This window comes from Haliotis rubra, unplaced genomic scaffold, assembly GCF_003918875.1.
Source record: "Haliotis rubra isolate DU_JTF1 unplaced genomic scaffold, ASM391887v1 Scf36, whole genome shotgun sequence".
In the NCBI taxonomy this organism is placed as follows: Eukaryota; Metazoa; Mollusca; class Gastropoda; order Lepetellida; family Haliotidae; genus Haliotis; species Haliotis rubra.
Window position 1 is genome coordinate 909517 of NW_025767035.1, and position 17833 is coordinate 927349.

The 17833-nt window shown below is 38.7% G+C and overlaps 2 protein-coding genes across 3 annotated transcripts; both read right to left on the reverse strand.

Moving 5' to 3' along the window:
* Positions 1-10463: 10463 nt before the first annotated feature.
* On the reverse strand, positions 10464-12957 carry LOC124285424. Of its 2 annotated transcripts, none has more exons than XR_006900818.1 (2): positions 12837-12957; positions 10464-10924 (listed from the first exon to the last, which is right to left on the reverse strand). XR_006900818.1 is itself a non-coding variant. In XM_046721647.1 (2 exons), exons 1-2 carry the CDS (start codon positions 12033-12035, stop codon positions 10592-10594), a joined length of 438 nt encoding a protein of 145 aa, XP_046577603.1. In that variant the 5' UTR covers positions 12036-12578; the 3' UTR covers positions 10464-10591. The 2 variants fall into 2 exon arrangements, 1 of the variants encoding a protein (XP_046577603.1); XM_046721647.1 differs by lacking the exon at positions 12837-12957 and adding an exon at positions 11931-12578.
* Positions 12958-13803: 846 nt separating this feature from the next.
* Positions 13804-17072, reverse strand: LOC124285432 (golgin subfamily A member 6-like protein 22). The gene is made up of 2 exons (XM_046721658.1): positions 16989-17072; positions 13804-16196 (listed from the first exon to the last, which is right to left on the reverse strand). Exons 1-2 carry the CDS (start codon positions 17070-17072, stop codon positions 15105-15107), a joined length of 1176 nt encoding a protein of 391 aa, XP_046577614.1. The 3' UTR covers positions 13804-15104.
* Positions 17073-17833: the final 761 nt, after the last annotated feature.

Sequence of the window (17833 nt, forward strand, 5' to 3'; positions counted from 1 at the left end):
ATAAGTATTAGTTTGTCCTCTTTCTCAGAACAAAGATTTTTGCCGTTCAATGGCTCTTCAGGTGTACAATGAAAACTAAGTTAACTAAAACTTTGTTATTGCTGTACACCTGAAGAGCCGTTGAACGGCGAAGGATCTTGTGCAGAATCAGGAGTTTTGACAAGAAGAAATATCTGGGGACTCATCTTTTATACATATATTGTATATTTATTGCCTTGTTTAGAATGAGCTTGCAAATGGAACCACAATGAATCCATTGGATCTGAAAATCTACATTGGCATGAACTTATACTTCAATCATTTTCGTAATTTGAAAAAATCTTAAAAAATGAACAATGAACAAACGAAGATTAAAGTATAATGGTGTTAATATATAATAGGCATGTGACTGTACATTCAGTCATTCTTTGTCAGACTTGTATTTCCATGATGACGAGCAGAAAAACGGACCTATTTCCTGAAGAATGGGAGTCATTTTATGACCACTTCTTGCAGCAGCAATGCTCAGTGACTGGAATTTATAAATCTGTGATAGTGTAACACTGTATAGTCTATTTCTTGAAAACTATGAGTTTCAGTTTTGAGAATACAAATTGCACACATTTTTTGCCTTCATATTGTCAGTGCCTGGAATCTTTGCAGGTCGGAAAGCAGTAAACTGTATTTCAAGACACCAGTAATTGTTTCTGTCATTTCACCTTGAGATAATAATCTGCAACTCCCATTAATATGAACAGAACTAGATAATCCATGGAGAGATTAAACCTAACCTATTCATCATATGGGTCAATGGAAATAAGCAAATACAGTCAAACCCCGATGCGTCGAATGCCGGTGTCTCGAATATTATGCATAACTCGAAGTACCTGTCGGTCCCGACTATTCCCTGTTATAGTTGTCATCATTTGATTTCCGGTTACACGAATTCGTCTCATAAATACACACGATGACTCGAGAAGGAAATTTGGTCCCATGACATTCAAACAAAAGCAATATTGTATACATAAGCCGAAGTCAGTCAATGAGAAGTTGATTGGTGTAGCAAACTGATCCAATTCGCAAACCAGCTCGGCTCACACCTTTCCGCCACTGACAGGTGAGTTCAAAAGGCAGATTAGTGATTTTACGGATATCACTGCCTGTGCTAATCAGACTGGAACTGATAAGGTGCCCCTATTAGTAATAGGGAAATCATTAGGTAAACAAATGCTTAGGTGGAGGAATTAGGACTGGATCATCTTTTTTTTCTAGCCTCATAGACATACCTATGTCTCGAATACATCGATAAGTCGAATTTATTACTTAGTCCCCAGCGATTCGACTCATCGGGATTTGACTGTATTTTATTTTATGCATGTCTAGGTATGTTCTAATAATTGGAATATAATTGTTCTTTGCTTGAACAAGGCCATCATGATCTAGAACAATTCCTTTGCAAAATGAAAACAAAGGAAGGAAATATATCCTTATGGCCACTTTGAATAGCATCTGATTAAAAGCTTAATCTTTCATGGACTCACAAGTCACGCATTAACTTTTATAGAAAAGACAAGCCAATTAGAGGTATAACCCTCCATATTTCTAACCATACCATACTACATCCATGTACGAGGATATGTCGGGCACTGAACACATCTGGACATCTAATGTTCAGCATAATTACATCATAACTGGCTGGTTTTGTCGGCTCATGTTTTGGGGTGAGGAACAAGGAAATGGTGAAGGGCAAACTACATCTTGTTTTGGCATCAACACTGAAAAATACTTCAAGTTGAAATCCTCAGAGAGAAATAACAAGTTTTAAATGTTGATTTGATGTTGATGTTGATGTTATAGCAATATCTTGTTCAATCCCTTAGAGTAGGATTTTAATTTCACATTCACGAGCACATGTATTCTACAGTTACTCTTAATATTTTCCCTAATCACATTATCAAAATGACATAAGAAAGATGTAAACATGTAAACTGATAGATGCAGATCCACTGAGTATGATGGCTTGGCTCCAGGCTGGGTAATGAAGGCAAGAGTGTTAGCATGGATGGCACATTTGCAGGTATGTGATTAGCACAGGGTGAGGTGAGGTGAGGTGAAACTGGGTTTTACGTCGTGCTTGAGATATTTCACTCATATGACGTATGTGTATGTGCGGCTGCTTGTACTAGCCCAGACTTAAGTTGGTTTTATAGTGCTAGCCCAATGAGATACCATGCCGCAGTGAAGCATGAATACCCCACTCAGACACAATATACTGACTCCAAGTCGACCAGTCCATGTTGTACCCATTAATGCCGAGCGCCAGGCAGAGACCAACAAGTACCATATTTTAACGTCTTTTGGTATGACGCGGTCGGGGATCGAACCCGCGACCTTCCGCTCTCCGGGCGGACCACAGGGTGAGAGTTATTGTTTGTTGTGTAATGCCTCACTCAGCAATATTCTACCTATATGGCAGCAGGCTGTAAATAAATAAGTCTGGACCAGACAATCCAGTGATCAATAGCATGAGCATTGATCTACATAATTGTGATACGATAACATGTGTCAACCAAGTCAGCGAGTCTGTCCACCTCATCCCGTTAGTCGTCTCTAGTTTAACCTGGATCTTCACGGGTTACAGGGGGTGAGTGTAGGCGTTGGCATGTCGTGTGAGCACCAGCAAGTACTTGAGTGTATGATATGCTTTGAGAAGGCTCTTAAAACAGGATAGGGTCTTTCAATATGACATTCATTAATGTTACCCATACTTGTGAATGATTAATTATACATATATGATAGAGATAACTATTATTGAATATTCACATTCCATACTAGTGAAAGAATCAAACTCAACTGTGAACTTTTCTATGAAACGAGAGAGAGAAATTCTCACCAATCATAAATAATGCAAACATAATGAATAAATACTTGTGAACAAAACATATTTGACAGCTGAGAATGAGTGGGTAACCCAGCAATAGAAAAGGGTTTTACATACTGTACACATGAGGAATTGAACCAAGGTCTTCATTGTGACGAGCGAATGCTTTAACCACTGACCTACCCCACTACCCTTATAAGCTGAGAGAAATTTATCTCAAATGACATTGCCTATCTGTGCTCCTCAGTAATGTTTTATCATACAACATATTTGACAATATTGCCTGTGTTTCTTCATTAACCTTACGAAACTTGAGGTCATTTTTCTCTTCTCAGTTTCCTGTCATTTTATCATGTGTTGAGACAGTGTCGGAGTATAAGTATCTGGGAACCTTCATTGACTCTAAGCTGAACTGGAACTCTAACACTGAAGCCCTATACAAAAAAGTGTCAACAACGTCTTCATCTCATGCGTAAATTGAGATCTTTTAATGTTAACCCATCTGTGATATCATCTTTTTATGTAGCATTTATTCAGAGTATTTTAACATTTTCCTTCCATTGTTGGTACGGGTCTCTCTCAGTTCATCTCAAATCTAAAATAGACAAAATTGTTAACACTGCAAGTAAAATCGCTGGAGTCAGATTTGAATGTTTATCATCAATATATGAGCGGCAAATCGTGAATCAAGCTGTCAAAATCATATCTGACGGTACTCACTACTTAAATTCGGAATACAACCTTCTCCCTTCAGGCCGCCGATACAAAGTTCCAATTGTGAAAACTAAGAGAGCCCGTACATCCTTTATTCCAAGTACCATATCTCTCTTAAACAAATGTGAAGATATCTAAATCAAGAATTTATGTAAATATGTTTGGTATCTCTCTAATGTGTCAGTAGCTCTGCTGATGTAACACAAATTCCTGAAAAGGCATTAAAGTATTATTCTATTCTATTCTATATCCAATGGTATATTTGTAACAGATCTGTCAAAAGTCTCTGGGAATATGTTTTTTATGGGAAACTGTAGTGGAAATTCAATTGATTTCAATTTTTTTGTTATCTTTGATTCCAGCAGTTTAATTTTGAACATGTGTTTAACACACTACAATCATGATGTTCAGTTATATTTTAAATGAAACCCCTAAATTCATCAAATGTGTTATCAAATTTGCCATAATAATGAATGAGAGGCCTGAATAGTGTATATACCACTGGGTTCCATGGGTATGAATGAAATCAGTATTGTTCCTGTCATTTTCTACATGCCTCTGTTGACATAAACATTATCAGTAAATTGTACATTAGATTGGTTTGCTATCTTAGTGAAGACATGATGCAGTGTTGCTACTGTGTTGATGTCTTGCTTCAAAGTTTTCTCGTCTCGGGTGTGGAATGATTTTACATACAAAAGGCACCAATACTCCAGACAGAGTTACATCCCTTTATACAGAGATCTTCTATGCAGGATATTCTACTTTAAAGAAGGTAAGGAATTGGTAATTTTTCAACCAAAAAACTATCCATATTCAGTCATGATCACTTTATAAAAACAATGAGGTCTTCTTCAATTTCTTTTAAGAGTTTACATGAAAGGTGGGTTACAATATGTAGTATGACCCGGGTTAAGGGTGGTCCGTGTAACAACATGCTTTAACAGCTAAGACCAAGCCATCTTTTAGTGGAATAAATACATGGCGCTGGATCTCTGTGTTGTCTCTCTCTTCACGTGGCTTTTACATCCCCGCAACACCTTGTAACAAGGTGTGTCAAAGAAAAACTCCAAGTGTGTCAATTTTGACTTTGCATTGAAAAAGCCAGCTACAGGAGCCAACAGTTTATAGATACCAGTTGGGCTGTCCTCTCAACAGTCACAAATTATATTGCCTGTGTTTCTTCATTAACTTTACGAAACTTGAGGTCATTTTTCTCTTCCTCAATTTCCTGTCATTTTATCATGTGTACATCATAAGAACCAAATAAAAAAATATGAAAGTCCGACAAACTCTTCACAGTAAAGAGAATGTGATAGGTCAGCAAAATAGGGTAGGCCTGGTGTCTCAGAGCATTTAAAGGGACACTGATCAAGAGCAATTCCCTGGGTTGTTATTGTACTGGAATCTGTACATTACTGAGAAAGCGTAATCCCAAATATAACAGATGTTACAATTTATAACATGACTGTAATATCCAGACATTTTATTGACTGCCAATGTAAATCATATTTCTCACACATGCCGTAAGAGCAACCTAGTGTATGTTGTCTGTCTCATCGAACTTCACTGCTAAAATAAATGAAGTGAAATGATTCTGCTGAATGCTACATAATGCTGAATAAAAAACTAAATACAAATATTGAAATAAATGCTAAATGGGGACATTTGCCTTGTAATCTGAGTGGTGTTACCACTTAATTATACTTGTTATAATGCATGCAATCTTGACTGCCTAAAAACAATTAGGGGCCAACCAATTTGAGGATACCAATGGAACTTGATTCCTTTATTACCTTTATCTGTACAGATAATTGGTATGTTAAATTTTTGCAGAAGAAATACATGTAAACATTTGCTGTGTACTAAAGTAAAAAACTGTATAAACCTATTTACCTAAATAAATTTTCAGATTGTTCTAGCTTTGGCAAAGTGGGGTTGTTTAGTTTTACAGATTCAAGTAAATCAAATGCTCGTTTTCAATATCATAGGTCAATAAACATCATTGATAGATGACATGATTAAATATAGAGGTAAAGAAACACAGAAATGGGATCAAATTGGATCAGTCATCATATAACGGCATCTGAATGATACTGTTTTAATGTTATTTGTCCCATTGTTTGGGTAGAAGAAATTCTGCCAAGGTGGGCAGGTGGGCAGCTGCCCAGTCCCCGCGCTTTAACCCGTTAGAAATATAATCGGCATGCTACTTGAGACAATCAGAATGGGTCTGAGTATATTTATCACTAATTGAGCTGGTTGTGAATCATGTCATTATACTATTGTTGTGAACAGGTCGTGTGGATTGTTCAAATTACGAAGTCCTCAGCTGTTCAAACGGATAAAAGTTCCTGGAATAATTGCTGTGTTCATGAAGGTGTATGTTTTGTAAATGTAGATCTACTCACATAAAACTCAGGATCTTCGTTGTCCGATCAAACTCATCGTGTCAACTATGCGTTCACCATACTTGCAGGAAGTTGCAGGAACGTTCTGGAGGATCATGTCACGGTTTTCACGTGCAACCGGTGTCAGAAGGTTTCAGTCCCCTGTAGAATTTGGAGGCACGTTGTACCGGTGCCTCCATAGGTGTATTAGATTCTACGTATGTTTGGAAAAGGTGAAAATAGTTTTTTTTCGAATATTTTTATCAATATTTCGACAACATCACCACGTGGGACACTAAAATAGCCATATGCACGTGGTAAAAGACGCTCGGGTTCCATTCCTAACACGGATACATTATTTCCTGACAGAGGTTGGAATTATGAGATGTATTGGAAACCACCTGTCATTAGTTTATTAATGCGACGTGTTTCAAATGAACACAAAACATTCAAAATGACCACTTAAAGACCAAAATGAAATAACACATTTACATAAAAGCAAGCCGAATCTACGAGAAAACTTTACCAACAAATACGTTACGGTGCGTTTTTCTTAGCACTGGATTAATTCCAGATCGTTTAAGGGAATACACTTTATAACCCCATCCCAATATTGATGTATCACGTGATCTATTTAACAACGGCTATATCGAAGTCCGATAAGCAGATGTATCACACAGGTCCTCGTGTCTTTGTGGGGGCGGTGGGGTAGCCTAGTGGTTAAAGCGTTGGCTCGTCACGCCGAAGACCCGGGTTCGATTCCCCACATGGGTACAATATGTGAAGCCCAATTCTGGTGTCCCCCGCCGTGATGTTGCTGGAATATTGCTAAAAGCGGCGTAAAACCATACTCAGTCAGTCAGTCAGTCGTGTCTTTGTGAGGATTAAAGATTTAAAAAGTAGAAACCGTTTGAGATGATAAATCATGATTTTTTGTACAAGGGGGTCATCTCGAACTTTTTTCTTTTTTTTTCAATCTTCAATCCTCTCAAAGACACGAGAGCCTGTGGTGTATCAGACCATTCTTTGACTTTTACAATTGCAGCCATTATGGTGAAAGATGAGGGACTGCAGTTCTGAAAGATTTCTGGAAAGTACACACATATAGACTTTAAACCTAAATAACACAGGGGTATCTTCCCATTAGTTACACGTGCCATTAGTTACACACCCTTATACAAACAACTTTACAGCTGATTGCACATCTAATCTCCTTCCTTTTACCTTGAGATTGGAATGGAATGACACATGCTTGTGTATGACAAATACGACAATGCTCTATAAGCACTGGACTAAGATTTATCAAAATATTTACAGAGATAATATTTATTTACAACAATATAGACAACATAAGACAACATAAGAAGCACTGGACAAATAAGAATAAGACAAAGCACTATAGAACAAGAATCACAGAACAAGTCACAGAATCCGAAAATGAGGTTCAGACGAGCTTAATCAAGTGTCCGATAGCATCAAGGAATTCTAGCGGTGACTTGGCTCTCTGCTGGAGTTGGTCTTTCAATCTCTGGATCCAGTTCTCCAGCTCCCTGTAGACCCGTTTCTGTGTAGGTGGAGCTGCCCCAAAGTCAATATGTGCAAACTTGACTCGATCTACGGTCTCTATCTTCCGAATAACGGCAATAAATCTGTATATGTTTGGGTGGTTATGAGGCAAGGTTCGGTTGAGTCTGTTGTGAAAGCCCTCAAAGTTGTTGTTCGTGCGGGGCCCCGTGTTTGGTGATGGTTCCACAGGTGAAGAGGAAATCTGGCATCATAGTCTACCCAGTTCACAACCATACCATCATTGAAGTCCTCAGCACGGTTAACCTCAGGGGAAGAATTAATGGATTCAAGCCTCATGTCTTGCACCAACTCTTGTGGTATGCGCGGTAAGCGTGCAGCGCGCCGGATCTGTTGTTCAACATTGGGGTCATCCTTATACTGTCCAGCTAGTCCTAGGTCTTGCGTCTTGCGCCAGATGGCTTGTGTGATACAGGATATCTAAATAAAATGCACGGGAAATTACTTTGACTACAGCAATAAAGAATGCCACCTAACAATTAACCTAATCAGAAATTTCATATTTTCATGACAGACACATAGTGCATATCTGTAAAAATAATCCAGGACCTTCAACCGATCACAATGATCTCTCAACATGTTACAGATCTTTATATGCTGTAACTATTTATAATCGGGACTATCCACAGAAAATAATAACTTTCTTGTCGTCTTATGAAACAAATAATGCTTCAGACTTGCAGGAATGTAACACCGGGTGTTTATATCAAAATACACAATCGCGCATACGACCTGACCAGGACATAACAACAAATACGACTATATCCAAGTTAATACACATTAACACCGCAAAATACTATGCAAGCTGTTTACATGACAAGACAGTGATGGTTACCAAATGCAGTTACCGTTTGAATGTATTAACACATCAATTATAATGCCAAATCTTGTTGTTTGACCTCCTGTAATTTTGTCTCGTCTGATCAACTCTGTTATGTCTCTGTCCTTCTCGTATGTTTCCTCCCTCCTTCATCTGATCCATCTCAGCTCTGAAACATTTCAAAGTCGAGTCGAGCTTTTCGTTCACTATATTCTCAAGTCGACTCGCTGCTCTCTCTTCTGGAACTCCAGATCCTTCTGCTGTTGTTGCAGTTGGTTGTCCTGTGTTTGGATAAGTTCTGTTTGCTGTCCAATAATACCTGCCTGATCACTCAGCTGCCTGTTCTGTTCTTGCATTGCCAGTTTCCTCTCAGCAGCTACCCGCTGTAGTGATTCTATACTCCTACCTTGTGACTGTAACGTCCTCTGCTGCTGCTCTAGCTTCTCATCCTGTTCTCTCAGCAGCAACCCGCTGTATTGATTCTATAGTCCTACCTTGTGACTGTAACGTTACACTCATATGTTACTGTATTATAAACGATTGTATGTTCTCTATATCATTCTGTATGATTTACGAGAAAACACTTCTGTTCTGATCTGTTCTGAACGTCTGCTGCTGCTGCGCTAGCTTCTCATCCTGTTCTCGAATCACCTTGTGTTTTTTCCTGAGTGTCAGCTTTTGTTCTTCGTTCTGTAATGCCAACGCTCCAAGTCGATGAGTTTGGTCAGAGACAGTCTTTTGTAGATGTTCTATATGGTGTCCTTGCTTTGAAATCACTTCAACATGGCGTTTTACAGCTGAACCTAAATTTTCTATAGTCTTAGTCTGTTCGCTTATGGTTCTTTCCGACTTGGAAATGATTGTGTTTTGCTGCGTAATCTCATTCTCATGGTATATAACACCTTTCCTTAATTCTGCGATAACGATTTTTTGTTCACCGCACAGTGTATCTAAGTGTGTAAGTTTGTTCTTTAAAGTGTCCATTGTGTTTGCTGATTCAACCAGACAGCGCCCAGAGGCTTCTCTTTTTTGTTTTAGTTCAAAGACCCGATTTCTCGTTTTTCGCTTCATCACATGTTCTGCATCTGCAACATCTTGGCTAAGATTTTGGATGACGTCATTGGTTCCTGGTTTGTGTGTTTTGCCTTGTTTGACAGTACCAAGATGTCTCTCCAGATTGTTAACTGAATCTTGTTTTTGTTTGATTTCTTTGAACGTGTTTGAAAACATATCCCTCGTGTCTTTGCCATTTCCGTTCCTCTGAAACATATCAAAACATGATAATTCATAGGACATAAGATTCTCTATATTGTGTGTTATTTCGAATACCGCCCGTGGCTATCTGTGTTGGTATGTGTTGCTTTCCTTTTCACTCCGACACACCGCTATTTAAGATATATAAGTATTACATATGCTGGACCTGGTGGTTTGGTCATATTCGTTGTAGTAATAATGATGTAGATGGTGTACACATCACAATTCTGCTACACGAATACCGCCATGAAACACTAATATACAGAAGTGCTAATATAGAACTCCAGAGATTTATCAGTATCCGAGGAAACGGATCGGTTGGACATGATAACGGATTTCTGAAAATCAGTGATGACACAAGGTGTTCGCGAATAGGTTAATAATGTCTAATGCATCCTTGCCGCTGAAAGAGCATTTACAGTTATTTCTTTGAACAGACAGTTACATCTGTTGCAATAGCAAAATGAATTCGAGTATGGGCACTATATTATTTGGGTATTTAATTTTACCCTTATATCCTGTTGAAAAGATTACATGACAGAGAAAGAATACACAAGCCTTCGTAATCCAGCTATATATTTTATTACGTTTAGCTGAACATCTAAACTCAGCTCACTAGTGGTTAGGGAAACGCTCTTGTTATTGTCCATTCTCTCCCCACAGAGATTACTTGTCATATCTTCCTACGAAAGATATGACAAGTAACCTCTGTGGGGAGAGAATGGTTATTGTCGTACCTAACGGTTTTATTCAATATTAGTGACAATGATAACTTGTATTGTTGATTGCATGATACTTTGAATAGTGGAAAATATCAGGACAAAAATATATTTTCGCTAACAAGGATATCAATATTTTTATTAGCAAATTAGTACAGTTCATTTCACCGAATACAAATGAAATATCTATCAGAAAAGTATGTACTCAAACAGTAGTACACAAAGAAAAGTTGGAACATGAGAAGAAGCTTCAGTTATCTTGAATGCATGCTTTCTCTTTGCAATCCTCTTTCAATTTCTGTGAAACGTTGTAGTATTCGCAGGTGTCCAAAGCGGCAATGAAGCCGTCAAAGGCTCCCTTCCCTCGCTGAAGCAGAATTTCTAAAAAACAATGATTCCTGTCCTCTTTTGTTTTACAACTGAGGACACTGTCCACATCCTCCACATACAGGGTTCTCGTCGCTACGAGGGAGTTCACCAGGAACATTACATCTATTTCAGCCTTGATATACGCCCAGTTTCTCTTGATGCACTGTTCATGGTGAGGGGGCATCTCCCCCCTGGTCTCCACATATCGAGACATCTGGAAAAAGCAGCAAAGTCAGTCACCGTGCAAATTACATAGAGCAACTGAACCCTTGTAATCTTGGAAATCTGAATTATATATATATATATAAATCGTCAACGCCAATTAGTGAGCCTGACCACCTGAATCAATTAAGTCGCCACTAAACACAAGGGATGCACACCCCTATTATATTTGAGAACCTGCTCTTGTTAAATGAGGTTGCGTTAATACAAGCTATCTATCTGCAGGTGGTCCTGGTGTACAAACACATACTATACGAAAGATATTGTTTTGACCACCCCGTGGTGTAGACGTACCCTACAAGGTAGAGCGTCAGCCAGGAGAGCAGAAGGTCGGTGGTTCAGTTGTCTGGACAGGTGATACCAATAGATGGGTCATGTTTAATAGTACTTGATGATACCCAGGCTGACGTACGACATTAATGGCTTAGGTCAAGGACTGTTCTATTCTGTGAGTACGGTGTCTGAGTGGGCTACCAATAGTCCTCTTCGGGATCCATGTTCCATGCCACCACTTCTCTGCTGGCCAATACCCAACCCATTCTTTCGCGAACATAGTTCATTCGTGTGATTTTCACAGCTATTTTGCGATTTACACTGAATGGTTTCTGTGGATGGTCAAAACTGGATGTTCATTTGCACAGGCGTTTTAGATTTAACGTCGCGTATAAGAGGGATTATAGTCTTGGTGTCAATGATAAACTGCATTATATACCTCAGTCGATCACAATGAACCAGTATCAACACGTCGGGGGAAGTCAGGACTGCTAGCAGCTACACACACAAGTACATGCTACACGAACAAATAATTTCAAACATGGCGTTTGTCATACACAAACACTCAAGTAAACGTGTTGTGTTGGCGACTTTAATAAACAAATACTAAATAAGAAGAATCATGTAATCTCATACGAAGGTTATGTTGATGTAATCTGCTCAGGTTTGAGAGACTCGAATGATTTTGGAGAGTAATATTTAAAGCTAAACTTTCTAATACTCACTTGAGCCTGTGGAAAATACCGCTGTAAGTACGTCTTGTTGTAGAGACCAGTTGCTATTATCAAAACAGAGTTGTAGAGTGCCTCTTGAAACCTAATATGAACCATTAGAGGTCACTGATGGCCGCTTCCATACAAATCACAATGGAAATATGTACTAGCTGTCTGTCAACTGACGATCGAGGTCGGTGATTCATGCCATTGATATAGTTCTCTGCAGGAGCGTACAGGACAATAATGTCACGCATGCCTAGGTATATTTACATAAGTAATGCGGAAAGCAAATACAAAAGCATATACAGTCGAACCCCGTTTACTCGGACCCCGTATATCCGGAAATCCCTTCCGGACGATTTTGTATAGACATATGAATACAGTCATCTGAGTTCGTTATTAGACAAATAGTATCCCAGTTATGTTGAAAACAATAGCGATACAAGCCAAGAGGATCGAAAAAATAAAACCAGTCTTTTGTCTTTTATAATCTAAAACAATACATACTGGTCCATATAATGGCAATTCCAAATTCCATGGCTGAATCGATGTTTATAATATTCTGTTGCTTTGATTTCCATCTTTCACTATGTGCAGGTTTTCGAAGTATGATTATCAATTTTACAGGTAATATGTTATGTATGACTATGTCAGGCATTACACGTGTGTCAGTTGCAGGTAGATCAATACAGCTTCGCCTGTGAACAATATGGATGATATATATTTCTGTGTACCTACTTACAATGATCAAAATATTTACAAGGGAGCGTACCAGAAAGAATTATCATACTGGTACATGTGTACTAATATCGTCAACATGATCTATAACATTGGTTACCATTGGTTACACAGATAATATTACCTAGACCTGCTGAGTGTGACCGTGGGACAACAAGACTTTGCAATGTAATATACCTTTATTCTCTCTCTGTATATGAATACACCTGTTTCTGTATATCTCTGCGGGGACAGTACAGACTCAGAACTGATACCTGCTTGAGACTCCAACCGCCGCTAACACCCGCCACCCGGCGAGAGAATGGGTTTACTTGGTCTGGTGTGCTTAACTCAGCTGAAGGTGACTTCCTTGTGTGGTTGACAGGTGGTCGCGGCACTCCTGTTAAGTATTTAATTCCGAGAACAAGGTACATATAACAATAAAACTGTCCACACGTGTATAAATTACGATGTCTCTCAACTGTTTTTTCAGTACTGACAAATGTATGGATAACAATATAAGTTGAAGCACTGTGATTCGGGATATACCTGGCTTTATGCGTCCCGTGTTAGGTTTCATCCACCTAACAAGAGACGCATAAAACCCCGTATATCCCGAATCATCATGCTACAATGAATTTATCTTATTGAATGTTTAAATCTCTCATTATGTAAATATAACATTGAAAAAAACTGAAATTCAATCCTACACTTTACTAACCTGGTACTAACTCGTCGACCTGAACCACTGGTTCACTGTTCATGGACTACCGTGGATGCAGGCTTTTTCCATGGGGCGGGGTATAAATGGCTTATTCTCCTTCGAAAGATTTATACCCCGCTTCGGCGGTGTACGGCCGTAGACCGGGCATGCATAGTAATTTTTCAAGGTGACATGGACCAATCGAGGTTCTTACATGAGGTAGGATAACTTCTTTCAACATTGTATAACTTTATTCAGTAGAAAGGCCACATGCCCATTTACAATGTATATTACAATACAAAAGGAATGATGTGCACAAAAACTAGAACATATTTTTATATATTCACGTCGCATAAACCTCTGACGAAATAAAGTGTATATTAAAACAGTTATTCACAGGGATAAAATGGGCTAGTCCCAACTCCGACAACTTAGTATGTATGCGGAAGTTTACGCTTACGGCGGATCGCCCATCGATCACTACATAAAAATATTTCTTTGGTAATACGACTAAAATGCAGGTTACATAAACGTTTATAAAATCTGACAGTACTTCCCCACTGGCGTACAACTGGGGGTATCCATGCTATTTCACCATTAACAGCCTTATTTGGGGCACACTTTTTAAGCCCTAAGAAGAAACGCATAGCACGATTTTGGACAGCATTGATACAAGACAGAGAGCCATATACATGAACCACAGTCCAAAATGGACCAAACCTTCGTATCATACAGTTTAGTGAACGTAGCAAGTGTGTGCGTGGCGTGGCGTGGCGTGTAGAAATTTGGGCTTGTACACGCATGTGATAGTTCGAATGAGTGCATGTGTGTATGTGTGTCCGTTCACAAACCACCCTGAATCTATAAGTAGACTTGACTAACAAACACGTGCGTTTTTCGTATCACTGGATTATTTCTAGGCCGTTTAAGGGAATAAACTTCATAATAAACCATCTGAATATTTATGTATCACGTGATCTATTTAATAACGGTTATATCGAAGTCCAATACGCAGATGCATCACACAGGCCCTCGTGTCTTTGCCAGGATTAAAGATTAAAAAAAGAAAGAAAAAAGTTGGAGATGATAAATCCTAATTTATTGTACCGTGAAGCAAGTTGTTTTGGTATTTTTTTTTAATCCTCGCAAAGACACGACGACCTGTGATGTATCAGACCATTCGTCAGACCAGTTTTTTTCAATTGAAGCCATTATCGGGACAGATAAGGGACAGCAGTTCTGAAAGATTTCTGGAATGTACACACATATAGACTTTAAACCTAAATAATTCCGGATATCTAAATAAAATACACGGAAAATTACTTTGACTACAGCAATAAAGAATGCCATAAGACAATTAACCTAAAATGAAGCTTCATATTTTCAAGACAGACACATAGTGCATATCTGTAAAAATACTCGTTCAACCGATCACAATGATTTCTCAACATGTTACAGATCTTTATATGCTATAACTATTTATAATCGGGAATATCCACAGAAAGAAATAACTTTCTTGTCGTCTTATGAAACAATTAATGCTTCGGACTGCAGGAATGTAACACCGGGTGTTTATATCAAAATACACAGTCGCACATACAACCTGACCAGGACATAACAACAAATACGACTATATCCAAGTCAGTTTGGATTAACACCGCAACATATTACCTGACACACATACTATACACGCTGTCTACACGACAAGACAGTGCCGGGCAAATGGTTACCAAATGCAGTTACCGTTCGAATGTTTTAACATATCAATTATAATGCCAAATCTTGTTGTCTGACTTCTTTGTCTTCCTGTCATTTTGTGTCATCTGATCGACTCTCCTGTATTTCTGTCCTTCTCGTATGTTTCCTTCCTGTTTCATCTGATCCATCTCAGCTCTGAAAGATTTCAAAGTCGAGTCGAGCTGCTGCCCTTTATCACTCACTATATTCTCAAGTCGACTCGTTGCTCTCTTCTGGAAGTCCAGATCCTTCTGCTGTTGCTGCAGCTGGTTGTTCTGTGTTTGGATACGTTCTGTTTGCTGTCCAATAATACCTGCCTGATCATTCAGCTGCCTGCTCTGCTCTTGCATCGCCAGTTTCCTCTCAGCAGAATCCCGCTGTAGCGATTCTATACTCCTACCTTGTGACTGTAACGTCCTCTGCTGCTGCTCTAGCTTCCCATCCTGTTCTCGAATCACCTTGCGTTGGTTCCTGAGTGTCAGCTTTTGTTCTTCGTTCTGTAATGCCAACGATCCAAGTCGATGAGTTTGGTCAGAGACGGTCTTTTGTAGTTGTTCAATATGGTTTCCTTGCTTTGAAATCACTTCAACATGGCGTTTTACAGCTGAACCTAAATTTTCTATAGTCTTAGTCTGTTCGCTTATGGTCCTTTCCGACTTGGAAATGATTGTGTTTTGCTGCGTAATCTCATTCTCGTGGTATATAACACTTTTCCTTAATTCTGCGATAACGATTTTTTGTTCACTGCACAGTGTCTCTAAGTGTGTAAGTTTGTCCTTTAAAGTGTCCATTGTGTTTGCAGATTCCAGCAGACAACGCCCAGAAGCTTCCCTATCTCGTTTTAATTCATGAATTATTTCATTCTTTTCCTGCAGCTGATCCTTCAAAGACCTGATCTCTTCTTCTTTTTGCTTCATCGCATGTTCTGCATCCGCAACATCTTTGCTAAGATTTTGGATGACATCATTGGTTCCTGGTTTATGAGATTTGACAGTGACCAACTTTTGCTTCACAGTACCAAGATGCCTCTCCAGATTGTTCATAGAATCTTGTATTTGTTTGATTTCTTGCAACGTGTTAGAAAACATGTCCCCCGTGTCGTCGCCATTTCCGTTCCCCTGAAACATAAAAACATGATAATTCATAGGACATTTCTTATTTTCTTCGGTCACAGCTTGAGGACAAACACATTTATCGAAAACAAAATTACCAAAAACCATATTTACGCATAATACTATTGAAAGAAGAAATTTTCTGCCACAAAAGTTACATAGTGGGAAGATGCTAAGAAAATACCCAGATTCATATTTTTAATTGCACAATCATACACCACCCTAAAGAACATGACATGGACGGTCTGTTACAGCTAAGTCCTATATACTTAGAAATTCTTTGAAAGTCTCAATGTTGAATTCACAGATATAACCTACAATTGTATATTCAGAGTGCTATTGAAATTTCAAACCTAATCTCGGTGAGAGGGTTGTGTTATAGCCTTAGTGTCAAGAGACAGAACATTCAGAACTTTAATAGAGGGCAATCATTCTTAGCCACAGGCATGCACACGCCATGGTTAGCGTGGTGCTTCCACATATCTGTCATAGAACCATTGTTTGCTCGCATTCAGCTCGACACTATTGCTATCTGTCGGCTGTAAATGGAGCTTCAGTTATGCGTCTTAAGCCTTATGTCTGTCTGCAGATTACCGGTATTGACACTCTACATTATGTGTATTCCGAATACCGCCCGTGACTATCTGTGTTGGTATGTGTTGCTTTCCTTTTCACTCCGACACACCGCTATTTAAGATATATTAGTATTACATATGCTGGACGTAGTGGTTTGGTCGTATTCGTTGTATTGATAATGATGTAGATGGTGTACACTTCACAACTCTGCTACACGAATACCGCCATGAAACACTCAGATACAGAAGTGCAAATATGGAACTCCAGAGATTTATCAGTATCGGAGGAAACTGTTTGGTGAGACATGATTACGGATTTCTGAAAATCAGTGATGACACCAGGTGTTCGCGAATAGGCTAATAATGTCTAGTGCATCCTTTCCGCTGGAAGAGCATATATATCAATGTCTTTGAACAGACAGTTACATCTGTTGCACATAGAAAAATGAATTCGAATATGGACAATTTATTATGTGGGTATTTAATTTTAACCTCTAGATCCCACTGAAAATATTACGTGACGGAGAATAAATACACTAGCCTTCGTAATTGAGTGTTACATTATCCGACTTGAGATTTTATTACGTTTATCTGAACATCTAGCTCACTAGTGGTTAGGTTCCCCAATGTGTGAAGCCCATTTCGGGTGTCCCCCGCCGTGATATTACTGAAATATTGCTGAGCGGAGTAAAACCACACTCTGTCAGTCAGACTAAAGTACTGTCCGAAATAGAAACAAACTGTTTTTTCCCATTTATCTCTACAATTTATGTAGTTGATATGTGAAAGTGTGAAATATCTGTTAAACTAAGTTCGGCCTAACTACAGTCTCAGTGGTAGAGAGATAGGAAACGGAGAAAAAGGACTTTACTGAGGGGAAATTAGTGCAGAAATTAGTCTAAAAAGACTTATTTGGAACAGACCATGGCTTTATACAAATTAGTGTGCGACGATATTGTATTACAAAGGACACTTTTTAAATGCCCAATATGAAATTAGACGTAGATTCATTATAAACGATAGCTGACGTAAAAATAATAATTTTTAAGCCGAAACTATTAAGGATGT

Coding starts and splice junctions, on each gene's coding strand:
- LOC124285424 (XM_046721647.1), bottom strand. CDS start 12,035: ATGGTTCATATTAGGTTTCAAGAGGCACTCTACAACTCTGTTTTGATA. Junction 10,925..11,930: donor GGTATTTTCCACAGGCTCAA/GTGAGTATTAGA, acceptor TGCTTTTTCCAG/ATGTCTCGATATGTGGAGAC.
- LOC124285432 (XM_046721658.1), bottom strand. CDS start 17,072: ATGTCTCACCAAACAGTTTCCTCCGATACTGATAAATCTCTGGAGTTC. Junction 16,197..16,988: donor TATCTGAGTGTTTCATGGCG/GTATTCGTGTAG, acceptor TTTATGTTTCAG/GGGAACGGAAATGGCGACGA.